General features: G+C 46.1%; 1 protein-coding gene across 5 annotated transcripts in view; it reads left to right on the top strand.

Moving 5' to 3' along the window:
- The window catches only part of LOC105019997 (beta-1,3-galactosyltransferase 1), a 78,061-nt gene extending 62,589 nt beyond the window's left edge, over positions 1-15,472 (top strand). For 3 of the 5 annotated variants that reach the window (XM_010886610.3, XM_010886609.3, XM_020042121.2), the window contains one exon: positions 12,408-15,472. In XM_010886610.3, coding sequence (XP_010884912.1) covers positions 12,654-13,643 — 990 coding nt within the window. In that variant the 5' untranslated portion in view covers positions 12,408-12,653 and the 3' untranslated portion in view covers positions 13,644-15,472. Of the gene's footprint in view, positions 1-1,110; positions 1,136-12,015; positions 12,287-12,407 lie in introns of those variants that run through there. The other 2 variants (XM_020042120.2, XM_020042119.2) reach the window with 2 other exon arrangements.
- The last annotated feature ends 509 nt before the right edge of the window (positions 15,473-15,981 follow it).

The raw sequence follows: 15,981 nt of genomic DNA, 5'->3' as shown, positions 1-15,981 counted from the left end.
CATAGTAACGTGGTCACTGGGAGCCAAGAAGGTTGTTTCGATGCACCCCCCTCTAATCGGCAAACATCCACGTTCTAACACACACTCGAAAATACGCCCGCGAACATCCCTCACTAACTCACACTCGTGCGCGCGCACACACACAGAGACACACACACCGCCCGCCCGCCCGCCCGCCCATATGCTCCCCGCCGCTCGGCCTTTCCTGAAGTTGTGTGGAAAACAAAAAGAGATCAGGTTTAAGGTTAAGACCAGCTCTTTGAACAGTGTTCAAAGGCACATACAGAGCTCTGTGCCTGTGGCGTGAGGGGGCGGAGGGGCGGCGATCGTAATGTCTGATGCACGCTCCGGGATGAGTGTCTGTCTGCCTACGCGCCGCTTCGTTCCCCGGGCTGTGGCTGTTCCCCCGGGACGTGGCTGTTCCCCGGGACGTGGCTGTTCCCCGGGCTGTGGCTGTTCCCCGGGACGTGGCTGTTCCCCGGGCTGTGGCTGTTCCCCGGGACGTGGCTGTTCCCCGGGCTGTGGCTGTTCCCCGGGACGTGGCTGTTCCCCGGGACGTGGCTGCTGTCAAAGAGGGCGCGTTCTCGCTCAGCCTCCCCGGGAAACAGTTATGGTTACATGCAATAGGTCCAGTCAAGTGTGCCTCCCCCCCTCTTCCCGCATCCAACCCAGCCTCTTCTCACTCCTCTTCCTCAGTGATCAGGCTTGGGTGGATCCGACACGTCGAATCGTTTATTCACGCTTTCCGCTCGGCAGCGCTCGGAAATGAGCCCCCCCGGCGGCCCGTCGCTGGACGGAACGTCGCTGCCACCGACCGCGGCCACCGACCGCGGCCCGAGGCTTCTACAAGTTCTGCTCTGGTTGCAGCCCGAGGGACGAGTGTGCCATTTCTGAACCATTCTGTCTGTGTATTGACTGTAGATCAGCGGCCGTACCTGTGAGAGTGTGTGCATGCGTGCGTGTCAGGGCATTCATCTTCCCTGTTCCCATCTTGGGTTGTAAGGTTCTTCCGGCACCATCCCTGGAGGGTAGTCCGCTGCAGACAGAAACACCGGGGCGTCACGTCCTGTTCCTTCGACCGGCCGTGTCATCGGGGGCGGGGTTAAGGGGGACGAGGCGGGACAGAGTAATTACAGTAAGCCTTTTCAGCCGTGGCTCCGACCAACAACGCCGGCCGTGTCCAGCTAGGCTCAACAGAGCGACTAACACAACCACTATCTGCCTTGCACTCAGTGAGAGTGAGAGTGAGAGAGAGTGAGAGTGAGAGTGAGAGTGAGAGTGAGAGTGAGAGTGAGAGTGAGAGTGAGAGTGAGAGTGAGAGTGAGAGTGAGAGTGAGAGTGAGAGAGAGACTGAGAGTGTGTGTGTGTGTGTGTGTGTGTGTGTGTGTGCTTGCGCAAGTCCAAGTCCAAAACAGGGAGTGTGTGTAGGTCTGAGACAGAGCGAGCCTAATGTAAAGGCGGTGCTGTATTATGGGATGTGCGTTTGCGTCACTCCTCACCTCTGCCACCTCAGCCGAAAGGCGTTCTGCGACCTCAAGTGTCTGACGGAGTGTTCCATGGGAACGGGGCCCCCCAGAGGGCCAGTCTCGGCATGCTCGGTCCGGATCTTCAGTGGGACCCTGGGATCCCTCTGCAGGGAGGTATCTGGCGTGGACGACAGTTCAGGTCTCTCTTCTGTTCTCTTCTCAGACGCTCATGGTTGTGGCCCCTCTAAGTGGCTCGACCAAGGCGGTGGCGCCGTCCCGCAGTTCAGGCTTTCTGCTTGCACTCGGTCGCAGAAACCTTTGAGCTGGATAATGGAAGTCTCTTCCTCACGGTCAGGCACTTTGTGGTCCGGACTGGCGGATATGAAAAAAAGAACTATGGAAAAACGAAAAAGTGAATTCGAAAAAACTGAACGGTGCTTTCTTGTCAGGAGGCATTTCAGCCCCTTGTTTTGCACGGCTGGTTGCCAGTAGCATCGTCACACATCCTGAGAAGATTGAGGGTTCAGGGGGATAGAGGGGTACAGGAGGATAGAGGGGTACAGGAGGATAGAGGGGTACAGGGGGATCGAGGGGGTCCAGGAAGATAGGTTTGGGAGGATAGAAGTGTTCCTGGGGATATAGGGGGTCCATGGAGATAGAGGGGTACAGGGGGATCGAGGGGGTCCAGGAAGATAGGTTTGGGAGGATAGAAGTGTTCCTGGGGATATAGGGGGTCCATGGAGATAGAGGGGTACTGAGGGATAGAAGAGGGTCCATGGAGATAGAGGGGTACTGAGGGATAGAAGAGGGTCCATGGAGATAGAGGGGTACTGAGGGATAGAAGAGGGTCCATGGAGATAGAGGGGTACTGAGGGATAGAAGAGGGTCCAAGGGGATAGAGGGCGTCTTTAGCAGATATTTGCATCATCTCACGTATTCGGCAGGTTTTATTGCATGCATGCCTTGGCTGTCAGCCAGCTCATAGTGTGCTGTTGTCTGGGAGAGGGTGTGTTGGTATCCGGCATTACCCTAGGGAACCTCTTGCCTGTGTGGAAGATGATTTCCTTTGGGAACTAAGCCATTTGCCGCCTGGTTTTGTGTTCCACCTGGACAGCTTTACTGTGTACCCTCATATGTGTCTAATGGAAATGCCCATATCTATAACCTTGGTTCCCTGAAGGAGGGAGCTAGGTCCTGACTGAGGCAGGGCCAGTTCTAGGCATAATCGACATAAGCAGTCATTTATGACCCCCGAGCGCTAGGGACTTCTACTGGAGGATGCCCCAAATAAAATGCTGCTTATGACCCCAAAAGGCTAGAGCCATCCCTGGACTGAGGCCACGCGCCAGCTAGCCCAAGATCGAGGGCGGTGACATGATCGTACCATCCGTACGACGAGTCTTCCGACCGGGCCGAGAAGTGATTGTGTGGCGTGTTCAGTCGTGCACGCAACGGAAAGACGCGCCTCATAAGCCAGACCGAATCCTCTCCTTCAGGGAACCTGGGCTCCTCTACTCGAGCCCCTGGGTGATTATCTAATGGCGTTGGAGCAGTCAGAGTGTGAAACCGGGCTGGGTCGAGGTGGGAATACTGTGTGTGTGTTTGTGTGTGTGTGTGTGTGTTTGTGTGTGTGTGTGGATGCTTGTGCTGGCACTAATCAATGACTGCTGGGTGCAGTGGTCTCTGGTGTGAAAGTGCCGCACAATGAGCTACACACTACCTAAAAACCAGCTCACATCCATCCCTCTCTCTCTCTCTCTCTCTCTCTCTCTCTCTCCAGAGACCCAGGTGAGGGAGAGGCCGGGGGGCCGCATGGGGACAATCAGATGGGGGGGGGTGTGTGTGTGTAGACTGTAGGACGTGGTAACGTTTATGAGGCATTGGGACAATTATTTCCTGGAATGTTTGCTGGTAGTAAGTAATGTTTTGTCAGTAGTGGCTCTTAATTAGGATTTGGATTGAAGTCGCTGCGCTTGCTGTACAGGACGATTCACTTTCTATCGTTTGTAAAAAAAATAAAAAATAATAATAAAAAAAAAAGAAAGAAGGAAAGAAGAGTTGGCATACTGGGACTGTCGCTCACCAACCTAGCTGTGTAACTTGTACAGCTCAACGCCAGGAAAGCTGTTGTCTCGTTGAGGTCTGAACATTGCAGTTCAAGATAACCGTTTGACCTATTTCGCCTCTGACTTGCTTACGTCAAGCATTCTGCACCAGTGAGTCTGAGTTCAAAACCGTCACGCTATACAGTATGGCTAAGTGTATGCTATTGACTTCATCGCGCTTTCTCCTTTATATAATCTTCTGCTTCCTGCAGTGTGCGGGTTATGTGGTTCACCTTCCACTGTACAGTGGGCGGTATCTCCACTGCGGTGCAGCCCACTCGTGTTTACACTAGACTAAGAATTCATAGATCTGCTTTTCACAGTAACCGAAAAACACAAAAAAAACAACCCCAAATGTCTGCGTGCCTTTTCAACAAAGCATTCTTAGACCCCCCCCCCCCGAACACCGAACGGTAAGGCGAGTCTCGGATAAGAGATGAAAAGAATGTCACCCGACTGGACGATAAAGTTTACAACTGGCATGAATCAAGTTGGCGTTTCCAACCTCTGCCGGAGTTTAACATGCAGAGCACAGGTCCTGAAACTGTGGTCGGCCTACTGATGCGGTCGTTTCTGTACCCTCGCTGTCTCGCTGTCTTTCCCAGACGGCGATGAATACTGCCCCTCGGATTCCTACATCCACCTCTCAGTTTGGGCTCTGGTGTAGGCCTAGATGTGGTGATCTGGCAGATGCTTTTGCCAAATGACACGGTGAAAACACACGGCACACTCCTGAGGTGGCACTGAATGTTATGCCAATAATGCAAGCATTTGTTAAAACTGGCAACAGATTTTTTTCATAAGGAGACTAGAGAGATTTCACTTTGCCCATACAGAGAAAATTTCTGTTCAGAACGTACTAACGATTCTATTCCTGGAAGCCTCTTCCGATCAGCTTGGCATGATTCTGTATTCCTAAATCCTTAACAGCAGTCAGTCAATTATACCTGTTATGTGGTCAATGCAAAAAGGCTTGAATCATATTGGGAATCCTAATCAGTGCAATTTTTATAAAATAACTTTTTTGAATACATCACCATAAGAGTAATTATTTTGAATGACAGCTTGACTGTCAAATCGTCTGTAAACATGAGTGTGTTCCCTTGACTCTACTTTCAGAAGCAGCTTAATTTTATTTTGCTTCCAGTCCATTTTCCATTTTTCAAAAACATTGCTGAGATGAGACAGATGCAGCAAAAATAAACTCATAATCCAATAGAAATTCACGATCTTAACAATTGCAAATCTGTGTGTGACATTTTTATAAAGCACCCAGCACACACTGAAAGGTTGCATGTCATATTTTTAGCTTCTAATAAATTGATAGAAAAAAATCTGATATAGCTGTTGATTTAATTATTGACTGCTTCAAATCACAATAATCACTTGTCCATTTGCTGCAGAGACTGGAGCCATTGTAATTTAGATAGAGGGAATACTTCTAGTTGAAGTGTATGTATTGCAAGTTTAAATCAACGCACCAGCAATGATTTTGTATATTTTAAGAATAATGTATATTTATTGGGCTTCCAAATCGAATTATGATGGACGTTGAAATTATTTATACATTCAACATAAATCCAGGTGATGTAGGCATTGCCTAACAAAATAGACATCGGGCCCTGTTAGATATGACTAAAACATAATTAAGACTTTTCATATGGTACCATACATAAATCAGTCTTGCCCTTTGAATCTGAAAAGTTATTTACTCTATTTTATGGAAATGGAGCAAAAAATGAAATTGTTCTTTCAAACTAATTTACCCCACCTGGATCCAGTACTGCTCGACACAACAAGCCAGCTATTCGCACCAACATTTGAATAACCACCAAAGCTACAGTATAGGGTTACAGCCGCGATGAATAATCAACATTATAAACTAACAGCTTTGGGTTTTCATCCGTTCGTCATAAATTATTCTGTCTCATGATTAGCATTATTACTGTGATGTCGATACTGTAGTGAGCCCACCATCTGAACTTCGGGCAACCCTCCTCCCACCAGGATGAGCAAATTGCACTCAGCAAAGGCCAGAGAGCAACTCCGCTATTGCTCCACTGACACAGTCATCTCAAACGATCAATCAATCGCCTCCGGTGTAGAAACCCCAAAGGCCACACTGTCGGGACTGTGGCAGCACACAAACATGTCGTAGTTAACACCTACCGGGCTATTTATACCGGAACATGGCGACGTCCTGCTGTCTCTGTGCTCTTTGTTTCAGAAGGTACATAAAACAGATACGCAACAAACTATACTCACAAGCAGAACCATCTGGAATCATCTGGAACCATCTGTTGTGCAATAAAACTTGTGGCCTATATTGATTAGACACAACCACGCGTGGCCCATGTAAGGCCGTGCAAAGTCTGTTTGGAGGTTATCTGACCACATAGATATGAGTAATTCATAGGACTGTGCAAGCAGCAATAGCCCCTAATTGGAATTAAAACGAAGCAATGTTTTTTGACAAGAAATAACTTATGTAAGAGTAGTCAATATCAAAAGCATTTCTTTTTCTCCCTATTGTACAGTTAAGGATTTCATTGGACAAGTAGCACAGCATAGCAACATAGAAGTAAAATTAAGAACCATTTTCAGAGAGAGAGAGAGAGAGTACCTCACTAGAAAAGGACAGAAGCAAGAAGTAGCCATGTTCCATTATTTTAATAAACTTTTGGATTTCCAATCTGAGGTTCTGACCTAGTTCAGGTTCAGGCTAGTTAACCTTCCATCGGACATCAGACCCGTGACACTCCAAACCTCAGAGGGGAGGGCAGCACACATTCCTGAGTCACACCACAGGAATGCTTCTTCCAAGACGATGAGAGTCGGGTCAATGTCGGTCCTCCACAACGGCGTTGTGCGAGGTGCAGGCAGTGGGCGACCCAAGGGTGCTGAGAACCCTCTGAATGAGACACAGAACCCCCCCCCCCCCCTTCGCAACAGTAGTCAAACGTTGAGTTGGTGTCCAGTGGTCATTTCATCACTATTGTTATTCTAGGAACCTCGTGTTGTTTGGCCTCCCTGTGAGAGAGGGTCACAGGGCATTGTTTCAGGAGCCCTACTTCCTGGAGTGATTTGCATAATGACTGGTCGTGTTCACGCATCATTCAAATTATATTCATACTGTTAAAAGACAGTATTTTTTTGATTGGCCAGCAGAAACATTTATTGTGGTCAAGCGCATGCGCGTGTTTGTAGACAGTAATTCACACACTGGTTACGAGTGTGTGTGTAATTCTGTTTGGACTACACCAAGGTTGAGTTGGCTCAGGCCAACCTCTTCATTCCTTCAGCCCAATCCCCAATTAGGTCAACCGTTTGGCTGAGAACAAACCCAGAATAATTTCATTTCACCCTCCACTCATACCAAAGCTGCTAGATAGTAATAGCACTGAGTTCAGTAGCAGGCTACGACAGATCTACCTGTGTTTGCCTCTTCTGGTAGAAAAGCAAGCCGTTTGATTTTGTCATCATGTTACCACTGTGTCTCAGTGCCAAGTTACCGCATCATTCTCGCCCCAAACGGTAAGTAGGTGCTGGCCATTTGTTTAGGCTAGAAACACTGTGTTTATATGAAACCCAGGCCGTGGGTTGTATTCATTAGACCAAACAAAGTTCATCTGGCCTTTACAGTGGATTGGCTAAGTAACATCCTGTTTGAGTTGCTGTGGATCCGATGACTGAGGCTCGAGCGCCAGCACTCAGACGTGATGACTTGAATCGTGACTCAGACTTTTGTCATAATGACTTGACTCGTGATTCAGACATTTGTCGTGATGACTTGACTCGTGATTCAGACTTCAGTCATAATGACTTGACCCGTGACTCAGACATTCGTCGTGACGGGTGACATTCGTCGTGACTTGACTCATGATTCAGACTTCAGTCATGATGACTTGACTCGTGACTCAGACTTCAGTCGTGATGACTTGACTCGTGACTCAGACTTCAGTCGTGATGACTTGACTCGTGACTCACCCACTGGTGGGGTGTCTGACTCAAGTCTCAAACCTTAGCCATAAAGTCCCCGTTTGACAAATACAACTTAGAACTATATTATAAGCATGGCTTAGGCTGTGTGAAATTGTACGTATGTTCTGTATTGTCCTTGGATGTAGGGGATTTGTATTTGGATCTTAAGTCTGCGTTTCATATTCCTTGTTTTGATTGTATTATAATTAATATGCTAGTATATTTCAGTTCTGTCCATGCGCCCAAACATACTCTACAAACTCCTGATAAACAACGGGAGATGGTAGCTTCTTTCCTGAAGATATATTTTGACAGCCCTGCTTTTTAAGAGTAGGAAACAGATCTGTAGGGGGTAGTTATGTAGTTTTCTTCCCTTTTGCCTTTCATCTCTCAAAGGATCAGTAAATTGGACGGGATAGTGTGAAGCTGTCAGATGTCTAGCTTCAGAATGGCATTTGATGGATTTTCCCATAGATTGTATTCATTATTTATTATAATGCAGTAGGCTCTTTTCATTTTATGATCAAAATTTCTTCTCCAAAACACTGCCTCAAACCACACCACAGCAGTTCCTCACCGAACACTGCTTTTGAATTTTTCCATCCCTGAACCCACCCTTACAATCACGGTCACATTCAGCCGAAGTAATGAGTTCAGTTCATAAGATGTGTCTGAGAAAGAGGCCCACAAACGTGAGTAGCCCCACTGTTGAGATCGTACAGTCAGTGGGTTACACTCTGTCTGGGAGGAAAAGACCTGTAACTGACACCTGACTTCATCAGCTCAGAGGACTTTAGAGTGTGTTGCCACACACACACACACACACACCACACACACATGGACACACAGACACACACCGACCCACACGCACAAGGAGAGGAGTGTCATGTTAAAGCAGTAGATCTCCAGGAGTTTGACCCATAATTGGACTTTAAGGCAGCTAAATTGAGTTCTGGAAGGGGGATGTTTGTAGTGATTTAAAGTGTAATGATCTCGTCCTGCCTGTTGCATTGCATTTCTCCAGGAGTCCAGCATGAAGACAGCAGATCCTCTCCAACACCCAGAGTGCATTGTTTCCAGGCAATTGTCAGTCAGTGTCAGTGACAGGGCTGCAGTCTGGTGGGACTTCTTCCTTCCTTCCATTCTCACGTTGTAGCTTCCTGTTTGATTCCGGCTGTCATGACAACCAATAGTTCACATCTGTCAAAGATTACTCTAGTCTGATGGATGTTAATAAGGTTCTCAATTATCCCACCACACAGATTTATATAGGAAAATATTAAATGTTTGAAATTATGCTCAACAAAGTTTCATGAATTGAAATGAAATAAGATTTCTGAGCTTCACTCAGCACTTGTAAATCATCTTAATATACAGGATCAGGCTCGTTAGCGTAATGTTTATGTTTACTGTCTTTAGATTGTAAGAATGTGGTCTTGTGTGTCAGTGAAAAAAACCCTCTCATTCACTTTCATGAATGGTTCCGAAACCGACTTCCTAGTTATGACACACACGCTGGTAGATGTGACACATGCTAGTAATTAGCGCATCTTGCTACTACAGAGGAGAGACGGGTGAAGAGACCAGCTCTCGTACTCTCCCGGAAGACGTCATTGCCCTTATCTTTGAGTAGCACCCCTTCCCAACGATACTGCCCAGGGGGACAGTGATTAATGACAAGGTGGGGCATTGTCTGTATGCCCTCTCGTCACAGATTGACAGAGCACCCAGCCTTTTCTACGCGCGTGTCGCAGTGCCCTCCACGGAAGCATCCCTCCGATGCCAGGGGAATGAGTATTCTCCCAGAGAACATTCCACTGCACCAATCCTGTGACCTTGGTGTTTTCCAGATCACTTCTTGTGGTGATGGCCGGAAACGAGAGCCCAGAACCACAGCACCAAACCAGTGTTCTCTATTTGGGGCATTTCTGGAACAGTGTGCGGGCGGCAGACTCAGCAGACCAGACCGGGGTTTGGGGTTTCCCAAGCCGAGGGGGAAAAGTGAAAAACGTCTCATTAGTTGTTGCTTTCATCCAAATCTCGAAAAGCGAAAGCTACTTTTCAGCCAACGCTTTAAGTAGCTGTAATTAACGCGACCACGTCTTTATGCCATGGAAGGAGTTTTTTTGATTTGACACTGGTGAGACACAACCATTGAAAAGCCAGTAACGTGTTTCTGTTCATTATTCGTTCCAGGTAACATTGACATAAAATGGCTTATAAACATGATTGGGCATTTCAACAGGGAAAGCGCTTTGTGTCAATCTTTATACTGCACAATATTTGGCAGGGCGGGGATTCTATTAAAGTTGTATAGCATTTCTGCTGACCTACCAAACTATAGTAGGTATTTCATAGGATGAATGTATGAATTAGATGCAGGTTTTTTTCAAATGTGTATTATTGTAGTGTCGCTATTTTCATGACAGTAAATAAATATGCATACGCACATTGATTTAAATTACACATTTATTTGAAATTTCAAACTACCTATTAATTAGCACAGTGGTTTATGAATCAGCTTACCTCAGTGTTACATAGGTAAGCTGTCACAGAAACTAGGAGTTCAGGGAGGTAGCAGATGTCTAAATCTGCGTGAATATAACACACCACCCCCTTTCCTCGTATGACAAAAGGCCTTAAAAGGCAATGGAATGGGGTTCCGTGCAAGTGTGGTGTAAAATCACATTGTGTTAAAGCACCGCCTTCGAGAGTATGACTCAGGCTGTTGAAACAGGGTTGTAGCTGGAGCAAACGTCTTGCACATTGTTTGAGGTATAATAGGGCAGTGTACTGTCGCTACTGTAGTAGGTCAACGCTGTGTGGTGAAAAACCTTGATGGAGCGCAGGTGAACTGGGCATTGTGGTGCTTACGCGAATCCCCGTTCTTTTTGCCTTTAGACCAGAAATTAAATAGACGTCTTGTTCATTCAAATAGTGTTTGCAGCATAGGTCAAGATGTTCTCGCTAAAAAGCCCAATATCAGGGGTTAGGATTTTCACTGCTCACTGGTGTACTTCAATGTGAGGGGGTAAACTGATAAGTGTGACTCTTCAGCTGCAGTGAAAAAAGGACAGGAGGTTTCTAGTACATTCCTTCATCACTTACAAGAACCATGGGGCACTGAGCACAGGAAAGCCCCACGTAATCCTATATTACCATAACCAAGGAAATGAGTAACGGAAAGCCAACAAAGCTCTTATCTCTCGCAGTGTCTGAAAGATAGAAGGGGATTGATGGAGAGGTGGATGATTAGAAGAAGCCTGAGATGTCTATAGAGATTGAGTGGCTTAGTGTGAGGCAAAAACAGAAGCCAGTCAGTTGGTATACAGGACCCATCAGGGGACGGGGACAAGGATCAAGGGGAGTGATGGAAGGAGAAGGAAGAATGATGGAGACCGAAAACTAACAGAGAGGGCTGGCGGTTATGGAGACCGCAGAAGAATGATGGAGAACGGGGGGCGGAAGGGGAGATATGAAGAGATGATGGAGAATAATGGGGGGGGGGGGGGAGAGAGAGGGGGAGGGAGTGATAAACAGAGAGAGAGTATGAGTGATTGAAAAGGGGGGGGGAGGTATAGCAACATGATGAGATGGATCCAACTCCCAGTGAAGTGATGCAAGGATGGGAAATGTAATGACATGAATAGATCATTCTGCCACTGAGAGAAATGGGATAAAGCATGAATAAAGAAATAAACATATTTGATCATGTCCACTCTTAAAACGGTGACGGATAAGGCATGACCACACTGTTATTCCATAACTGGGAATTTAATCTTATTTCAAAAAGTTGCGCAAGCATCTCACTCAAAATGTTAATTTCTGGAATATTCAAAGACATTTAGTCTAATCACACAAAACCGCGTGAAACTATTTCTTAGAGACACTTCGGCCCTCTTATCTATCTGTGCATCAACATAGTAGAAAAGTTACACAGCTGTATCCAATGGATTTATACCGCTGTACCCAACAGATTATCTGTCTGACAAATAAAAGGAACTCATACTGGTGGATTAATATTTGGTCGTCTCTGTGGGGCTCTTTCATAACAAATCCTAGTTTTTCATCAACACACTGAAGAGAGGGAATAATATTCCCCTCCTGTTCTCCGAAAGAAACCCAGAAGACTGTCTACCCTTTTTACTCTCTAATCAGCGTTTTACCTATTTTCATTTAGCATCAGTGGTGCACCAAATGGTTGCAGCCACTCCCGTGTGGTGTGTTTGTGCTGTGTGCGCACTTTGAGATTTGACACTGCTGTGTTTTGGTCCATATTCAAGTCAACCGCAGTCATGTTAACTTGTGAATGCATTTTTATGTTGTGGCCTTGGAAGCCACTAACCACACTGCCTCATCAACAGATAGAGATGGGGGGGGGGGTTGTAAGAGGAGAAGAATGTGGAGCGAGAGAGAGAGGCGGGGGGAATGGGAGATAAAGAGGGAGGGAAAATACCAAAAGAGAAACAAACCGAGGATCCAGAGCATTTCTCTTGGGACTTTGTCTTTTTCCGGAGCAGCATTGGAAGGAAGAGCGATATGGCTGATTTGACAGGGCATATCCATTGAGGGAAGGATAAGCTGAGATCAAGTGTTTCTAAACCCAATGTAGCAAAACAGGGTGGAATGAAAAATATATGCATATATTAAAAACGCCTTAAACATACAGTTTCACCCAGAAGGCTCAGAGGAGTATTCTCTGACATGAAGCTAAAGATTGCGGGACACGTTGAGGTGTTTCTAATGTCATCCTTACCCTTCTCTGCGCTCTACCCTAATTTTGCCAATTAGTTGTTCAAACATTGCAAAGGTTTGACTAATTATTTATAATGTGTTTATCTATTTCTGTCCCTAGACTCGAGTGCTGGCAAGAAGACTGCAATGCAACGCACCTGAGACCCGGAAAGGAAATGTACAATGGAGTCATTGAGGAAAAACAGCAACCCTCCTTTTCAAAAGGAATCCCAGTGCTGCGCTGTGGAGCACTAGATTAATGCCGGCAGCACACCGCTGCGTTGCCGGGAGTAGCAGGAGGACTGCCCATGGAGATTCCGCCTTCTCGATGTTCCCTGTGCCCCTGACGCGGGCCAAGTAAACAGAAATGCCGTCAAAGGTCAGCTGCTTCTACTTGTTGACGGTCGTTTGCTGGGCTAGCGCTCTCTGGTACCTGAGTCTGTCCCGCCCCTCCACCTCCTATGTGGGCCAGCTGTCCATCCCAATCCGCCAGAAGACCAAGCTCAACAAGAACGTGACCGTTAGCAACATACGGACTCGACCGCTGAACCCTCACGCCTTCGACTTTGTCATCAACGAGCCCAAGAAGTGCGAGGCGGAGGCGCCTTTCTTGGTCATCCTGATCAGCACCACCCACAAGGAGTTTGACGCGCGCCAAGCAATTCGAGAGACGTGGGGTGACGAGAGCACATTCGGCGATGGCCTCCGCGTCCTCACCCTCTTCCTGTTGGGTAGGAACATGGACCCGGTGCTCAACCAAATGGTCGAGCAGGAGAGTCAAATCTTCCACGACGTCGTGGTGGAGGACTTCGTAGACTCCTACCACAACCTCACCCTGAAGACCCTGATGGGCATGCGCTGGGTGGCCACCTTCTGCCCCAAAGCTCAGTACGTCCTCAAGACGGACTCTGACATCTTTGTCAACATGGAGAACCTGGTCTACAACCTCCTTAAGCCCACCACCAAGCCACGGAGGCGCTACTTCACGGGCTACGTCATCAATGGGGGTCCCATCAGAGACATGCGCAGTAAGTGGTACATGCCCAGGGACCTGTACCCCGAGGCCAAGTACCCGCCGTTCTGCTCCGGGACAGGGTACGTGTTCTCGGCCGACGTGGCTGAGCTTATCTATAAGACGTCGCTGCACACCAGGCTGCTCCACCTGGAGGACGTGTACGTGGGCCTGTGCCTTCGCAAGCTCGGCATCCACCCTTTCCAGAACAGCGGATTCAACCACTGGAAGATGGCCTACAGTCTGTGCCGCTACCGGCGTGTCGTGACGGTCCATCAGATCTCCCCGGAGGAGATGCACCGCATCTGGAACGACATGACCAGCAAAAAACACCTGAAGTGTTAGCCAGCGAGAGTCAGCGCCAACATGAGGCGGCCCTGAACTTGTTCTTCTTTTTTTTATCTGCTGCTGCTTATTTTTCTTCTCATGCTCCTTTTTCTCTCCTCCTCCTCCACCCCCCCCCCCCTCTTAGTTTTTTCTTGTCACTGTACAGCACAAGGCACTGTGGGAAAAGATCTAGAACCATAACAGTCCGTCTGTTTGCACAGTCCCAGGGACGCTTCACCAGAAGCCTCTTTTATATCATACCAAGGTTACTCTCTGCTGTTGTAACTTTATCAGTCTCACACTTAGCTATGGATGAGTGAAAAGCTATAGATAATTGTAATGCTGTTTATGAGTGTAAAGCTGTAGAGTTTAAGGCAAACATTTGGATTAAATGTATCAGTGAAAATGTGCTAATGTAAGGCTGCCAAACAATTTAAATAATTACTTGCTGGCTCAAATTATGCCCTAAAGAAATATTTATTAATTAATTTAAAAAGCACTGCATTTAGTTATTGGCGGGGGTACTATGCTTTGATTGTAAGAGACATAAACACACAATAGTCCTTAATGTTATTATTGCTATATCATTTACCAGGATTACACATAAATCCCTGTAACATTCATATAACGTTAATGCTCTCCAAGATTAATTAGGGGGACTTATTAATGTTCACTTATGTTTTTCTGTCCTACTGGGGACCATAAACCCAGAAATCAACTTTCCATAGCCCCTTATCCTTCCCCTAACCCTACTGTTTACATAACCCAAAGCTTAACCTCAATAACCTATCTGCAATGCCTAAACCTGAAAATAACCCAAATTCTAACATTATGCCCAATTCAATGTTTTTCCCTGGACCTAACCCCTGAGTTGTAAGTCAAATTTGTTTTAGCGAGGACTGGCCAAAAAAAACTTCTGGGGACCAATTTGTCAGGTTAAGCCGAGCCAGGAACAGTACAGAGTTTGGCACACATATTAAGCAGTGGGCCAATGTGGAAAAAAAGTCTCCTTGGACACAATTTAACAAAGAGCTTTTAAATCTGTTGAAAACTGAATACAATATCAGAACATCAACCATGTCTGAATTCATCTACAGCATTCCACAATTTATCTGTGTCCTTCAACATAAACATAAATAGATTTGGGATAATTTGTCTAAAACGTTCTGCCTGAGAGCTACTACAAAAATGATAGCCCAATGGAAATTGCAGTTCAATCAAGAAGGGGCATTCAGCCAAGACACTGTAAACATAATTTTGGCTAGTTAGCTAACTTGCTACTTCTGTCGGCTACACGTTGTATTTTTGCTGATAATGCCAAGGAATGTATTTATTATGGTCAAACTTCGTGTAAATGTTTCTTCAAAGCTGTTGCTGAAAGCGGTGTGCATTCGTGGATGTTTGAGCACCACAACAGAGACAGACAACGCTGCCTCAGCCACCAAGAGACAGAGCCCACGCTGCAGTGTTGTGTGCTGCAATTTTAATGGTCCGGGTACAAACATGTCCGCTTAAATACAGTAGGTTCCATGTGGTGAAGAAATGTTGAAACGTGATTGAAAAAGTCAATTTTTATGCGTTTGCTTACAACAGCCCTAGATTTGTATGGTTCGTTGGTTTTACCTAGCCAGATGTCAAAAAGTCTATAGGCCTATATTCTGAAATGTCTTGGATTAAAACGTATCAAGGTTTAATTAGAATGGAATACCTTGCCACAGTGCATGATTGTGTACACAACGAAATGACTGAAACACTGGCGTCTATAATGCTACTACGCCTATAGACTCTGTGCACCAGTGTAGTGAGGAACTTCCGCTTTTGTCTAGAAGTCTGCATTGCAGTTTCCGGTTTACTTACTAATACTCATCCGCATTAGTAAACACCTAAACTCTCAACAAGATGAGTGATGCTGTTGTACGGGAAAAAAAGAAATATAATGTACGTGACTCATTTAAGTTTCAAGGTACAAGTGGGGCATCATTTTAATCAGGAGAATGTTCTCTTTTTAATAAAATATGGCTTGCGCCATTCAATGGCTTCAAACGCTAGACTAGAAATAGTAAGAAAAGGCGATTTTTTTATATACTTCCACGTAATGCAGGTTTAAGCGCAATTAATTCCATATAGGACCAGATGTTTTAAAGATTTTTATTTTTCAGTTTAGTTGTGAAATGAGGTTACAGTAGTAAAATAAAAGATTTTGGTGCTTTTTTGAGGCTATGGAATTTTAAGCTTCATTCAGCCGGCTATCGCCTAAGCTAAGCTAGTTAGTGACTGTTCCTTTTTAGTGTAGTATTAGGCAGGACAATAGAACACATAAAAATTCACCCTAGCCTCAAAAACGGCGCGTCCCCAT

The sequence above is a fragment of the Esox lucius genome, chromosome 22 (genome assembly GCF_011004845.1).
Source record: "Esox lucius isolate fEsoLuc1 chromosome 22, fEsoLuc1.pri, whole genome shotgun sequence".
Taxonomy (NCBI): Eukaryota; Metazoa; Chordata; class Actinopteri; order Esociformes; family Esocidae; genus Esox; species Esox lucius.
This window is presented reverse-complemented; position numbering and strand designations above follow the sequence as displayed.